This window comes from Oenanthe melanoleuca, chromosome 22 (assembly GCF_029582105.1).
Source record: "Oenanthe melanoleuca isolate GR-GAL-2019-014 chromosome 22, OMel1.0, whole genome shotgun sequence".
NCBI lineage: Eukaryota > Metazoa > Chordata > Aves > Passeriformes > Muscicapidae > Oenanthe > Oenanthe melanoleuca.
Genome location: NC_079355.1, coordinates 714855 through 729782, shown reverse-complemented (window position 1 = coordinate 729782; position 14928 = coordinate 714855). Strand labels below are relative to the sequence as shown.

The window sequence follows — 14928 nt, the reverse complement described above, 5'->3', positions numbered from 1 at the left end:
CTCTGAGGGGCCAGGGCAGTGACTGAGCAAATGCTTTGGAAGGAGCTCTGGCTCCACTGAGCGGCCGCACTCCACATCTCCTCTTCAGTGCTTTCCTTGCGCTGCCACTTCCCCTCAGGCTCCGTGCACCTTGACTCCCTTAGAATGACCTCTGCCTTTAGAGATGCCTACAAGGCTTGCTAGTGGTTCCACAGATCCCAGGGGAATAAAAGGCATCCCTAAAGGCAGGTTGGACTCAAACACCCTGCCACGGGTCATCATTCCTGAGGAACAGGCCTAGCAGAAACCAGCTCCTGACACTGAGCTTGCTGAATGTTGGGTTTTCATGTTTAGAACATGCTCGGTTTTGGAAGGCCTCACAAGAAGATCACCTTTGTCACCAGTGGATTGGTCAACAACCTCAGGAATTACGGAATAGACATCACCGCTATGTGCAGTGGACTCACCACCTACATGGCTTACGAAGTTCACAGTGAGTGCAAGCATGGGAATTCTCAGTGCTACTGACCTGGCCTTTTGTCTCCTGGGGCATGACTAAGGCACCACTGCTGCTCTTCGTCCTCAATAGCCAGGGACACCAAGGGTTTCTTTCAGCAGTTGCCAAAAAGGGTTTGGCACCTCTGCAGATCAGGACTGCAAGAGGCTGGGGTCACATCCCCCATAAATGACCCAAAACAAACCCTTACAGCTCACCTCCAGGAAGCTGATGGGGCTTAAATTCAGGCCCAGAGGGTTTTAGTTCACACTATGCTCCCCTGAAATTTCCAGTCAAGGAAAATTGTCGTTCTAAGAACCACTGTCCTTCAGCACAGAGCTTGCTGATGACTTGACCCAGAGGACCACCAAAGCCTTGGGCTTCACAACACAAAGCCAAATGGCTTCGATCCCTGTAGATTTATCCTTACATACTTAAAGGACTTACACTTGGTAGGATTCTTTCAGAATGTCACAGCCCATGTGACTGGGCCCATGAACTGGCAGCAGCCTCACCGTGTAATGCCCGGCCTTCAGGACTCACACGAGCCAATGCAATAGAGTCCTGATTTCTGCACGGGAAATCCCAAAGGGTTTCAAGAGCACGCCTTTGTGGGCATTCCTTGCTGAGTCACAGAGGCAGTGCTCTATGGGGATTTCAAGAGAATCTGTCCCTTGTACAGCTCAAACAATCCCAGTTCAGTAAATCTTCCGAAACTGGCAGACTCTGAGCAACACCAGCACCCTCGTGGAGAAAGGCAGCCCGGGTCTTAGACTTTGGCTCATGGGGTTTTGTCTTTTCTTTTCCAGCCTTCCAAGGACCCCAGGTGACTCTGGGATCTTGCATTACCCTCGATGTCCTGAGAGCTGTGGAGCTTCAGTACTGCATTGGCAATGGCAGTGTCAATTTCCCGGTGAGAAAACCTTAGTCCTTGCATTTCTTGGACAAAATCGGGGGGACTCCAGAACTGCTGCCCAAAGCCAACCCTCATGCCCTTCTTGCCTGGCATCTCCTCCCTGAGAGCATCCTGCTTGACAGTGCAGATGCTTTAAACAGAGCAATGGGTGAGCGGAGGTTTCCATTCAAGACCTTGAGCACGGATTTACTGTAGCCAGTGCTCCTGCGCTCATCAAAGTCTAAAGGCACCAGATGAGAACTGACAGATGTGGCAATGATTCCCTCAATCCATGAAAAGAATTCTTATGGCCCCTGCCCAAAAGCAGAGCATTGACTCAGGGTACTTCGGAAGATTATGTGAGCAGTGCCAACACTTCCCGGGGGCAGCAATTCTTCCATTGTCACAGGGATTTTTCTAAAGCTCTGGGGACATCACTGTTATTACCCTTCAAAAGTGAAATGTCTTCTTTCCTTTGGCTTTTTAGACTCAGCAGATTCCAGGCGGCATTTTCAACAACACGCAAGTCATCATTGGTGGCCAGTCCCAATTTGTGACCCTCAACAGGCAATGGCGCGTGGCAGTCATTGAGCAAATGAGCGGCGGCGGGTCCTGGAAAACCATCTGGAACTACAACACGGTGAGTGGCAGGGACGGGGCTGATTCCAAAAGCATCCAAGAATTCTGGCTCCTTGTACAGCCGGCCCATGGGCAGCGATTGTTTCTTATTCCAAACATTTGGATTCCACAATGCAGGGTATAAACTCTCAGCATTTGTTATGGTTTCCATTCTGACTTTATCCCAATCCTGAGAGTTGGAAAAATCGGAATTGTGAGTGCTGAATAATTTCATTTCACAGGGCGTCATTGCAACCAAAGTCACGCAACAGAACACCTGCTACATTTCCATCATGAACAGAAGCGAGATGCCCCGCTTTGATAATCTGGCACGCCTGGCACAAGAGAGCAGGGTAAGGTTCCAAAGGATTAGCCGGTTCAAGACCCTGGAGATCATAGGGCCATTCCTCCATGTGCTTTTTCTTTCTGCAGAGGATCAGGTTGTCTCTAGTGGCAGATTTTCTTTTCGCTAACCGTTAATATGGAGTGGAATCTTGTTAGAGAAATGCTTTACCAAAAGAAGAAATGGGCTGTGTTATTGTCTCCCCGACTTTCTCTGAGGATGTTGAGAATGTCTGCAGCTGGCTGGGCAAACCTGTTTTCTGTGTGGCCTTCTTCAGTGCTTTCCTTGCACTGCCACTTCCATCCAGCATACCTGTACCTTGACTCCATTAGAGCGACCTCTGCCCTTGGAGCTGCCTTCAAGGCTTGCTGGTGGTTCCACATCCTCCAGGCGATTAAGAGGTGTCCCTAAAGGAAGGCTGAACTAAAACACCCAGCCACGAGTCATCATTTTAGAGCTAGGAACAGCCTAAGCTGGAACTACCTTCCCACACTCAGCTTGCTGAATGTTGGTTTTTCATGTTTAGAACCTGCTCGGCCTTGGAAGAGCAACCAGGAAGATCACCTTTGTCACTAGAGGATTGGTCAACAACCTCAGGAATTACGGAATAGACATCACCGCTATGTGCAGTGGACTCACCACCTACATGGCTTACGAAGTTCACAGTGAGTGCAAGCATGGGAATTCTCAGTGCTACTCACCTGCCCTTTTGTCTCCTGGGGCATGACTAAGGCACCACTGCTGCTCTTCCACCTCCAAACCCAGGGACACCAAGGATTTCTTTCAATAGTTGCACAAAGGTTTGGCACCTCTGCAGATCAGGACTGCAGGAGGCTGGGGTCACAGCCTCCATAAATGTCCCAAAACAAGCCCTTATAGCTCCTGGTCAGAAAGCTTAAGGGGAATGAAAGTTTGGCTCAAAATGTTTCAGCCAGCACAGAACTCCCCAGTTATGCCCGCTCAGGAAGAACGGTCATTCTAAGAACTGCTGTCCTTCAGGTTAGAGCTTGCTAATGAGTTTATCCAAGCAACTCCCAAACACATGTGCTTCACAACACTAAATCAAGTGGCTTTGATCCATGTAGTTTTTTGCGTGAGGCAACAATCCAATTCCCCAGGGCTTTAATGACCTACACTTGGTAGGAGTCTTTCAGAATATCACAGCCCATGTGACTGGGCCCATGAACTGGCAGCAGCCTCACCGTGTAATGCCCAGCCATCGGGACTTACAGGAGCCAGTGCAATAGAGCCCCAATTTCTGGACAGGAAATCCCAAAGGGTTTTCAAGAGCACGTCTTTGTGGGCATCCCTTCCTGAGCCACAGAGCCAGTGATGCCAGGAGAATGTCTCCTGCGTACAACTCAAACATTCCGAATAAAGCATTTCTTCAGAACCTTGCTGGCTCTGAGCAACACCAGCTCCCTCCTGCAGAAAGGTGGCCACGGTCTTAGACATTGGCTCATGGGGTTTTGTCTTTTCTTTTCCAGCCTTCCAAGGACCCCAGGAGACTCTGGGATCCTGCATTACCCTCGATGTCCTGAGAGCTGTGGAGCTTCAGTACTGCAATAGCTATGGCAATTGGAATGGCAATTGGAATGGCAACTGGAATGGCAACGGCAATGGCAACTGGAATGGCAACTGGAATGGCAATTGGAATGGCGGTTGGAATGGCAACAGCAATTGGAATGGCGGTTGGAATGGCGGCAACAATTGGAATGGTGGCTGGAATGGTGGCTGGAACGGCGGTAACAACTGGAATGGCGGCTGGAACAACGGCAACAACTGGAATGGCGGTTGGAACGGCGGCTGGAACAATGGTAACAATTGGAATGGCGGCATCAACTGGAATGGCGGTATCAACTGGAATGGCGGTTGGAACGGCGGTTGGAATGGCGGTAACATTTGGAATGGCAGCGGCATTTGGAATGGCAATTGGAGTGGCAACGGACAGGTGAGAATTCCTTAGCCTCTACCAAATTTCTTAGACCAAATGGGGGACTCCGGAGTTGCTGCTGCTAGAGGCAACTCTGATGCCCTACTTCCTTGGCATCTCCTCATTGAGAGCTTCCTGCTGGAGGCTGCAGATGCATTAAAAGAGCAATGGCTGTGGTTTCCATTCAAGACCTTGAGCATGAATTTACTGTGGCCAGGGCTCTTGCACAAATCAACGTCTAAAGGCACAAGATGACAGCTGCTAGATGTGACAATGATTCTCTGAATCCATGAAAAGATTTCTTACGGCCTCTGCCCAACACCACAGCCTTGATTCTGGGTCCTTGGAAAATGTTGAGGGCAGGGCTGGCACTTCCTGGGGGGGGCAGCAATTCTTCCATTGTATCAGGGATTTTTCTAAACCTTTGGGGACATCATTGTTATTACCCTTCCAAGGTGAAATGTCTACTTTCCCTTGGCTTTTTTGTCTCAGCAGATTCCAGGCGGTATCTTCAACAACACGCAAGTCATCATTGGTGGCCAGTCCCAAATTGTGACCATCAACAGGCAATGGCGCGTGGCAGTCATTGAGCAAATGAGCGGCGGCGGGTCCTGGAAAACCATCTTGAACTACAACACGGTGAGTGGCGGTGAGGTTTCTCAATGAAAAAATCAGATCAGGAAACTGTCTCCTCGTACATCTGGCCTACAGGGGGTGATTGTTTCTTTATTCCAAACATTTGGAGTCCAAAACATGGACCAGTAAAACTCAGCAGTTGTTATGATTTCCATCCTGACTTTATCCCAACATTAGCAGGCTGGAAAATACCGAATTGATAGTGCTGAATAATTTCATTTCACAGGGCGTCATTGCAACCAAAGTCACGCAACAGAACACCTGCTACATTTCCATCATGAACAGAAGCGAGATGCCCAGCTTTGATAATTTGGCACGCCTGGCACAAGAGAGCAGGGTAAGGTTCCAAAGGAGTAGCCGGTTCCTGGCCCTGGAGATCATAGGGCCATTTCTCCATGTGCTTTTTCTTTCTGGAGAGAATCAGGTTGTCTCTAGTGGCAGACTTTCCTTTCTCTAAACAGTAATGCAGATAGCAAATTTATGGTAGGAAGGCTTTGCCTAAAGAAGAAAGGAGCTGCATTAGTCCTTCCACCAGCTCCACTTTCTCTGAGGTTGTTGAGGATGTCTGCAGTTTGCTGGGCAATGCCTTGCTCTGAGGAGGCCTTCAGGGGCCTTAATCCTTTTGGAATGCGTGGATCTCAGACTTCTTCATAGGCTGTTCAGTACCAAACTGCATTGGTCAGCTCCAAACTTGTTGTCGCAGCTACTCCTGGCCAGACTCCCTTGTCCTTTGGGGCATGAGAGAGCGTCTGCCTATTCCTGAAGCCTTCCCCCACACTCATGGGATAAGCCACAACTGGAGGCTTGTGTCCCTAGCTAAGGAAAGAGCTAGAGAGCAGAGGGAAGCCAAGGGCGTGGGAGGAGACAGTAGGAAAGCAGCAAGAGACATGAGTCAGGTCACAAATCACTCCAGGAGGACAAGAGAGCGGCAATTTATCTGAAACAAAGCCCACCAGAGCTGCTAGAAAAGACCTGTCCCACTAGAGCAGCCAGGGGTCACAGAGAGGGGCTCTAAACAGCTCCTGCAAATAGTTGGAGAGCAAATGTATCGGCCGGGGCTTGCTGCTGCTCTCTCTCGGGTCCAGGTTAGAATGGGCTGCAGGAAGAGACTTCTCCTGCCGGCCTTCCAGCTGACAGCCCGAGTGCCTCTGAGGGGCCAGGGCAGTGACTGAGCAAATGCTTTGGAAGGAGCTCTGGCTCCACTGAGCGGCCGCACTCCACATCTCCTCTTCAGTGCTTTCCTTGCGCTGCCACTTCCCCTCAGGCTCCGTGCACCTTGACTCCCTTAGAATGACCTCTGCCTTTAGAGATGCCTACAAGGCTTGCTAGTGGTTCCACAGATCCCAGGGGAATAAAAGGCATCCCTAAAGGCAGGTTGGACTCAAACACCCTGCCACGGGTCATCATTCCTGAGGAACAGGCCTAGCAGAAACCAGCTCCTGACACTGAGCTTGCTGAATGTTGGGTTTTCATGTTTAGAACATGCTCGGTTTTGGAAGGCCTCACAAGAAGATCACCTTTGTCACCAGTGGATTGGTCAACAACCTCAGGAATTACGGAATAGACATCACCGCTATGTGCAGTGGACTCACCACCTACATGGCTTACGAAGTTCACAGTGAGTGCAAGCATGGGAATTCTCAGTGCTACTGACCTGGCCTTTTGTCTCCTGGGGCATGACTAAGGCACCACTGCTGCTCTTCGTCCTCAATAGCCAGGGACACCAAGGGTTTCTTTCAGCAGTTGCCAAAGGGTTTGGCACCTCTGCATATCAGGACTGCAAGAGGCTGGGGTCACATCCCCCATAAATGACCCAAAACAAACCCTTACAGCTCACCTCCAGGAAGCTGATGGGGCTTAAATTCAGGCCCAGAGGGTTTTAGCTCACACTATGCTCCCCTGAAATTTCCAGTCAAGGAAAATTGTCGTTCTAAGAACCACTGTCCTTCAGCACAGAGCTTGCTGATGACTTGACCCAGAGGACCACCAAAGCCTTGGGCTTCACAACACAAAGCCAAATGGCTTCGATCCCTGTAGATTTATCCTTACATACTTAAAGGACTTACACTTGGTAGGATTCTTTCAGAATGTCACAGCCCATGTGACTGGGCCCATGAACTGGCAGCAGCCTCACCGTGTAATGCCCGGCCTTCAGGACTCACACGAGCCAATGCAATAGAGTCCTGATTTCTGCACGGGAAATCCCAAAGGGTTTCAAGAGCACGCCTTTGTGGGCATTCCTTGCTGAGTCACAGAGGCAGTGCTCTATGGGGATTTCAAGAGAATCTGTCCCTTGTACAGCTCAAACAATCCCAGTTCAGTAAATCTTCCGAAACTGGCAGACTCTGAGCAACACCAGCACCCTCGTGGAGAAAGGCAGCCCGGGTCTTAGACTTTGGCTCATGGGGTTTTGTCTTTTCTTTTCCAGCCTTCCAAGGACCCCAGGTGACTCTGGGATCTTGCATTACCCTCGATGTCCTGAGAGCTGTGGAGCTTCAGTACTGCATTGGCAATGGCAGTGTCAATTTCCCGGTGAGAAAACCTTAGTCCTTGCATTTCTTGGACAAAATCGGGGGGACTCCAGAACTGCTGCCCAAAGCCAACCCTCATGCCCTTCTTGCCTGGCATCTCCTCCCTGAGAGCATCCTGCTTGACAGTGCAGATGCTTTAAACAGAGCAATGGGTGAGCGGAGGTTTCCATTCAAGACCTTGAGCACGGATTTACTGTAGCCAGTGCTCCTGCACTCATCAAAGTCTAAAGGCACCAGATGAGAACTGACAGATGTGGCAATGATTCCCTCAATCCATGAAAAGAATTCTTATGGCCCCTGCCCAAAAGCAGAGCATTGACTCAGGGTACTTCGGAAGATTATGTGAGCAGTGCCAACACTTCCCGGGGGCAGCAATTCTTCCATTGTCACAGGGGTTTTTCTAAAGCTCTGGGGACATCACTGTTATTACCCTTCAAAAGTGAAATGTCTTCTTTCCTTTGGCTTTTTAGACTCAGCAGATTCCAGGCGGCATTTTCAACAACACGCAAGTCATCATTGGTGGCCAGTCCCAATTTGTGACCCTCAACAGGCAATGGCGCGTGGCAGTCATTGAGCAAATGAGCGGCGGCGGGTCCTGGAAAACCATCTGGAACTACAACACGGTGAGTGGCAGGGACGGGGCTGATTCCAAAAGCATCCAAGAATTCTGGCTCCTTGTACAGCTGGCCCATGGGCAGCGATTGTTTCTTATTCCAAACATTTGGATTCCACAATGCAGGGTATAAACTCTCAGCATTTGTTATGGTTTCCATTCTGACTTTATCCCAATCCTGAGAGTTGGAAAAATCGGAATTGTGAGTGCTGAATAATTTCATTTCACAGGGCGTCATTGCAACCAAAGTCACGCAACAGAACACCTGCTACATTTCCATCATGAACAGAAGCGAGATGCCCCGCTTTGATAATCTGGCACGCCTGGCACAAGAGAGCAGGGTAAGGTTCCAAAGGAGTAGCCGGTTCCTGGCCCTGGAGATCATAGGGCCATTCCTCCATGTGCTTTTTCTTTCTGCAGAGGATCAGGTTGTCTCTAGTGGCAGATTTTCTTTTCTCTCACCCGTAATGTCAAGGGGAAACTTGTTAGAGAAATGCTCTGCCAAAAGAAGAAAGGGGCTGCATTATTGTCTCCCTGACTTTCTCTGAGGATGTTGAGAATGTCTGCAGCTGGCTGGGCAAACCTGTTTTCTGTGTGGCCTTCTTCAGTGCTTTCCTTGCACTGCCACTTCCATCCAGCATACCTGCACCTTGACTCCATTAGAGCGACCTCTGCCCTTGGAGCTGCCTTCAAGGCTTGCTGGTGGTTCCACATCCTCCAGGCGATTAAGAGGTGTCCCTAAAGGAAGGCTGAACTAAAACACCCAGCCACGAGTCATCATTTTAGAGCTAGGAACAGCCTAAGCTGGAACTAGCTTCCCACACTCAGCTTGCTGAATGTTGGTTTTTCATGTTTAGAACCTGCTCGGCCTTGGAAGAGCAACCAGGAAGATCACCTTTGTCACTAGAGGATTGGTCAACAACCTCAGGAATTACGGAATAGACATCACCGCTATGTGCAGTGGACTCACCACCTACATGGCTTACGAAGTTCACAGTGAGTGCAAGCATGGGAATCCTCAGTGCTACTGACCTGCCCTTTGGTCTCCTGGGGCATGACTAAGGCACCACTGCTGGTGTTCCACCTCCAAACCCAGGGACATCAAGGGTTTCTTTCAGCAGTTGCAAAAAAGGGTCAGCACCTCTGCAGATCAGGACTGCAAGAGGCTGGGGTCATAGCCCCCATAAATGTCCCAAAACAAGCCCTTATAGCTCCTGGTCAGAAAGCTTAAGGGGAATGAAAGTTTGGCTCAAAATGTTTCAGCCAGCACAGAACTCCCCAGTTATGCCCGCTCAGGAAGAACGGTCATTCTAAGAACTGCTGTCCTTCAGGTTAGAGCTTGCTAATGAGTTTATCCAAGCAACTCCCAAACACATGTGCTTCACAACACTAAATCAAGTGGCTTTGATCCATGTCGTTTTTGCGTGAGGCAACAATCCAATTCCCCAGGGCTTTAATGACCTACACTTGGTAGGAGTCTTTCAGAATATCACAGCCCATGTGACTGGGCCCATGAACTGGCAGCAGCCTCACCGTGTAATGCCCAGCCATCGGGACTTACAGGAGCCAGTGCAATAGAGCCCCAATTTCTGGACAGGAAATCCCAAAGGGTTTTCAAGAGCACGTCTTTGTGGGCATCCCTTCCTGAGCCACAGAGCCAGTGATGCCAGGAGAATGTCTCCTGCGTACAACTCAAACATTCCGAATAAAGCATTTCTTCAGAACCTTGCTGGCTCTGAGCAACACCAGCTCTCCTGCAGAAAGGTGGCCACGGTCTTAGACATTGGCTGATGGGGTTTTGTCTTTTCTTTTCCAGCCTTCCAAGGACCCCAGGAGACTCTGGGATCCTGCATTACCCTCGATGTCCTGAGAGCTGTGGAGCTTCAGTACTGCAATAGCTATGGCAATTGGAATGGCAACTGGAATAGCAACTGGAATGGCAACGGCAATGGCAACTGGAATGGCAACTGGAATGGCAATTGGAATGGCGGTTGGAATGGCAACAGCAATTGGAATGGCGGTTGGAATGGCGGCAACAATTGGAATGGTGGCTGGAATGGTGGCTGGAACGGCGGTAACAACTGGAATGGCGGCTGGAACAACGGCAACAACTGGAATGGCGGTTGGAACGGCGGCTGGAACAATGGTAACAATTGGAATGGCGGCATCAACTGGAATGGCGGTATCAACTGGAATGGCGGTTGGAACAATGGCAACAACTGGAATGGCGGTTGGAATGGCGGCTGGAACAGTGGTAACAATTGGAACGGCGGTTGGAATGGCGGTATCAACTGGAATGGCGGTTGGAACGGCGGTTGGAATGGCGGTAACATTTGGAATGGCAGCGGCATTTGGAATGGCAATTGGAGTGGCAACGGACAGGTGAGAATTCCTTAGCCTCTACCAAATTTCTTAGACCAAATGGGGGACTCCGGAGCTGCTGCTAGAGGCAACTCTGATGCCCTACTTGCTCGGCATCTCCTCATTGAGAGCTTCCTGCTGGAGGCTGCAGATGCATTAAAAGAGCAATGGCTGTGGTTTCCATTCAAGACCTTGAGCATGAATTTACTGTGGCCAGGGCTCTTGCACAAATCAACGTCTAAAGGCACAAGATGACAGCTGCTAGATGTGGCAAGGATTCTCTGAATCCATGAAAAGATTTCTTACGGCCTCTGCCCAACACCACAGCCTTGATTCTGGGACCCTTCGAAAATGTTGAGGGCAGGGCTGGCACTTCCTGGGGGGGCAGCAATTCTTCCATTGTATCAGGGATTTTTCTAAACCTTTGGGGACATCATTGTTATTACCCTTCCAAGGTGAAATGTCTACTTTCCCTTGGCTTTTTTGTCTCAGCAGATTCCAGGCGGTATCTTCAACAACACGCAAGTCATCATTGGTGGCCAGTCCCAAATTGTGACCATCAACAGGCAATGGCGCGTGGCAGTCATTGAGCAAATGAGCGGTGGCGGGTCCTGGAAAACCATCTTGAACTACAACACGGTGAGTGGCGGTGAGGTTTCTCAATGAAAAAATCAGATCAGGAAACTGTCTCCTCGTACATCTGGCCTACAGGGGGTGATTGTTTCTTTACTCCAAATATTTGGAGTCCAAAACATGGACCAGTAAAACTCAGCAGTTGTTATGATTTCCATCCTGACTTTATCCCAACATTAGCAGGCTGGAAAATACTGAATTGATAGTGCTGAATAATTTCATTTCACAGGGCGTCATTGCAACCAAAGTCACGCAACAGAACACCTGCTACATTTCCATCATGAACAGAAGCGAGATGCCCAGCTTTGATAATCTTGCACGCCTGGCACAAGAGAGCAGGGTAAGGTTCCAAAGGAGTAGCTGGTTCCTGGCCCTGGAGATCATAGGGCCATTTCTCCATGTGCTTTTTCTTTCTGGAGAGAATCAGGTTGTCTCTTGTGGCAGACTTTCCTTTCTCTAAACAGTAATGCAGATAGCAAATTTATGGTAGGAAGGCTTTGCCTAAAGAAGAAAGGAGCTGCATTAGTCCTTCCACCAGCTCCACTTTCTCTGAGGATGTTGAGGATGTCTGCAGTTTGCTGGCACAATGCCTTGCTCTGAGGAGTCCTTTCAGGGAGCCTTAATCCTTTTGGAATGCGTGGATCTCAGACTTCTTCATAGGCTGTTCAGTACCAAACTGCATTGGTCAGCTCCAAACTTGTTGTCGCAGCTACTCCTGGCCAGACTCCCTTGTCCTTTGGGGCATGAGAGAGCATCTCCCTATTCCTGAAGCCTTCCCCCACACTCATGGGATAAGCCACAACTGGAGGCTTGTGGCCCTAGCTAAGGAAAGAGCTAGAGAGCAGAGGGAAGCCAAGGGCGTGGGAGGAGACAGTAGGAAAGCAGCAAGAGACGTGAGTCAGGTCACAAATCATTCCAGGAGGACAAGAGAGCGGCAATTTATCTGAAACAAAGCCCACCAGAGCTGCTAGAAAAGACCTGTCCCACTAGAGCAGCCAGGGGTCACAGAGAGGGGCTCTAAACAGCTCCTGCAAATAGTTGGAGAGCAAATGTATCGGCCGGGGCTTGCTGCTGCTCTCTCTCGGGTCCAGGTTAGAATGGGCTGCAGGAAGAGACTTCTCCTGCCGGCCTTCCAGCTGACAGCCCGAGTGCCTCTGAGGGGCCAGGGCAGTGACTGAGCAAATGCTTTGGAAGGAGCTCTGGCTCCACTGAGCGGCCGCACTCCACATCTCCTCTTCAGTGCTTTCCTTGCGCTGCCACTTCCCCTCAGGCTCCGTGCATCCTGACTCCCTTAGAATGACCTCTGCCTTTAGAGATGCCTACAAGGCTTGCTAGTGGTTCCACAGATCCCAGGGGAATAAAAGGCATCCCTAAAGGCAGGTTGGACTCAAACGCCCCGCCACGGGTCATCATTCCTGAGGAACAGGCCTAGCAGAAACCAGCTCCTGACACTGAGCTTGCTGAATGTTGGGTTTTCATGTTTAGAACATGCTCGGTTTTGGAAGGCCTCACAAGAAGATCACCTTTGTCACCAGTGGATTGGTCAACAACCTCAGGAATTACGGAATAGACATCACCGCTATGTGCAGTGGACTCACCACCTACATGGCTTACGAAGTTCACAGTGAGTGCAAGCATGGGAATTCTCAGTGCTACTGACCTGCCCTTTTTGTCTCCTGGGGCATGACTAAGGCACCACTGCTGCTCTTCGTCCTCAATAGCCAGGGACACCAAGGGTTTCTTTCAGCAGTTGCCAAAGGGTTTGGCACCTCTGCATATCAGGACTGCAAGAGGCTGGGGTCACATGCCCCCATAAATGACCCAAAACAAACCCTTACAGCTCACCTCCAGGAAGCTGATGGGGCTTAAATTCAGGCCCAGAGGGTTTTAGCTCACACTATGCTCCCCTGAAATTTCCAGTCAAGGAAAATTGTCGTTCTAAGAACCACTGTCCTTCAGCACAGAGCTTGCTGATGACTTGACCCAGAGGACCACCAAAGCCTTGGGCTTCACAACACAAAGCCAAATGGCTTCGATCCCTGTAGATTTATCCTTACATACTTAAAGGACTTACACTTGGTAGGATTCTTTCAGAATGTCACAGCCCATGTGACTGGGCCCATGAACTGGCAGCAGCCTCACCGTGTAATGCCCGGCCTTCAGGACTCACACGAGCCAATGCAATAGAGTCCTGATTTCTGCACGGGAAATCCCAAAGGGTTTCAAGAGCACGCCTTTGTGGGCATTCCTTGCTGAGTCACAGAGGCAGTGCTCTATGGGGATTTCAAGAGAATCTGTCCCTTGTACAGCTCAAACAATCCCAGTTCAGTAAATCTTCCGAAACTGGCAGACTCTGAGCAACACCAGCACCCTCGTGGAGAAAGGCAGCCCGGGTCTTAGACTTTGGCTCATGGGGTTTTGTCTTTTCTTTTCCAGCCTTCCAAGGACCCCAGGTGACTCTGGGATCTTGCATTACCCTCGATGTCCTGAGAGCTGTGGAGCTTCAGTACTGCATTGGCAATGGCAGTGTCAATTTCCCGGTGAGAAAACCTTAGTCCTTGCATTTCTTGGACAAAATCGGGGGGACTCCAGAACTGCTGCCCAAAGCCAACCCTCATGCCCTTCTTGCCTGGCATCTCCTCCCTGAGAGCATCCTGCTTGACAGTGCAGATGCTTTAAACAGAGCAATGGGTGAGCGGAGGTTTCCATTCAAGACCTTGAGCACGGATTTACTGTAGCCAGTGCTCCTGCACTCATCAAAGTCTAAAGGCACCAGATGAGAACTGACAGATGTGGCAATGATTCCCTCAATCCATGAAAAGAATTCTTATGGCCCCTGCCCAAAAGCAGAGCATTGACTCAGGGTACTTCGGAAGATTATGTGAGCAGTGCCAACACTTCCCGGGGGCAGCAATTCTTCCATTGTCACAGGGGTTTTTCTAAAGCTCTGGGGACATCACTGTTATTACCCTTCAAAAGTGAAATGTCTTCTTTCCTTTGGCTTTTTAGACTCAGCAGATTCCAGGCGGCATTTTCAACAACACGCAAGTCATCATTGGTGGCCAGTCCCAATTTGTGACCCTCAACAGGCAATGGCGCGTGGCAGTCATTGAGCAAATGAGCGGCGGCGGGTCCTGGAAAACCATCTGGAACTACAACACGGTGAGTGGCAGGGACGGGGCTGATTCCAAAAGCATCCAAGAATTCTGGCTCCTTGTACAGCCGGCCCATGGGCAGCGATTGTTTCTTATTCCAAACATTTGGATTCCACAATGCAGGGTATAAACTCTCAGCATTTGTTATGGTTTCCATTCTGACTTTATCCCAATCCTGAGAGTTGGAAAAATCGGAATTGATAGTGCTGAATAATTTCATTTCACAGGGCGTCATTGCAACCAAAGTCACGCAACAGAACACCTGCTACATTTCCATCATGAACAGAAGCGAGATGCCCCGCTTTGATAATCTGGCACGCCTGGCACAAGAGAGCAGGGTAAGGTTCCAAAGGAGTAGCCGGTTCCTGGCCCTGGAGATCATAGGGCCATTCCTCCATGTGCTTTTTCTTTCTGCAGAGGATCAGGTTGTCTCTAGTGGCAGATTTTCTTTTCTCTCACCCGTAATGTCAAGGGGAAACTTGTTAGAGAAATGCTCTGCCAAAAGAAGAAAGGGGCTGCATTATTGTCTCCCTGACTTTCTCTGAGGATGTTGAGAATGTCTGCAGCTGGCTGGGCAAACCTGTTTTCTGTGTGGCCTTCTTCAGTGCTTTCCTTGCACTGCCACTTCCATCCAGCATACCTGCACCTTGACTCCATTAGAGCGACCTCTGCCCTTGGAGCTGCCTTCAAGGCTTGCTGGTGGTTCCACATCCTCCAGGCGATTAAGAGGTGTCC

General features: G+C 49.9%; 1 protein-coding gene across 1 annotated transcript in view; it reads left to right on the top strand.

Moving 5' to 3' along the window:
- LOC130261928 (uncharacterized) overlaps positions 1 to 14928 on the top strand; it is a 29852-nt gene that overhangs the window by 12008 nt on the left and 2916 nt on the right. Inside the window, exons 13-28 of the mRNA XM_056508602.1 lie at positions 334 to 472; positions 1285 to 1388; positions 1858 to 2010; positions 2231 to 2341; positions 2858 to 2996; positions 3819 to 4282; positions 4760 to 4903; positions 5127 to 5237; positions 6380 to 6518; positions 7329 to 7432; positions 7902 to 8054; positions 8275 to 8385; positions 12524 to 12662; positions 13475 to 13578; positions 14048 to 14200; positions 14421 to 14531. Coding sequence (XP_056364577.1) covers positions 334 to 472; positions 1285 to 1388; positions 1858 to 2010; positions 2231 to 2341; positions 2858 to 2996; positions 3819 to 4282; positions 4760 to 4903; positions 5127 to 5237; positions 6380 to 6518; positions 7329 to 7432; positions 7902 to 8054; positions 8275 to 8385; positions 12524 to 12662; positions 13475 to 13578; positions 14048 to 14200; positions 14421 to 14531 — 2379 coding nt within the window. The remainder of the gene's footprint in view (positions 1 to 333; positions 473 to 1284; positions 1389 to 1857; positions 2011 to 2230; positions 2342 to 2857; positions 2997 to 3818; positions 4283 to 4759; positions 4904 to 5126; positions 5238 to 6379; positions 6519 to 7328; positions 7433 to 7901; positions 8055 to 8274; positions 8386 to 12523; positions 12663 to 13474; positions 13579 to 14047; positions 14201 to 14420; positions 14532 to 14928) is intronic.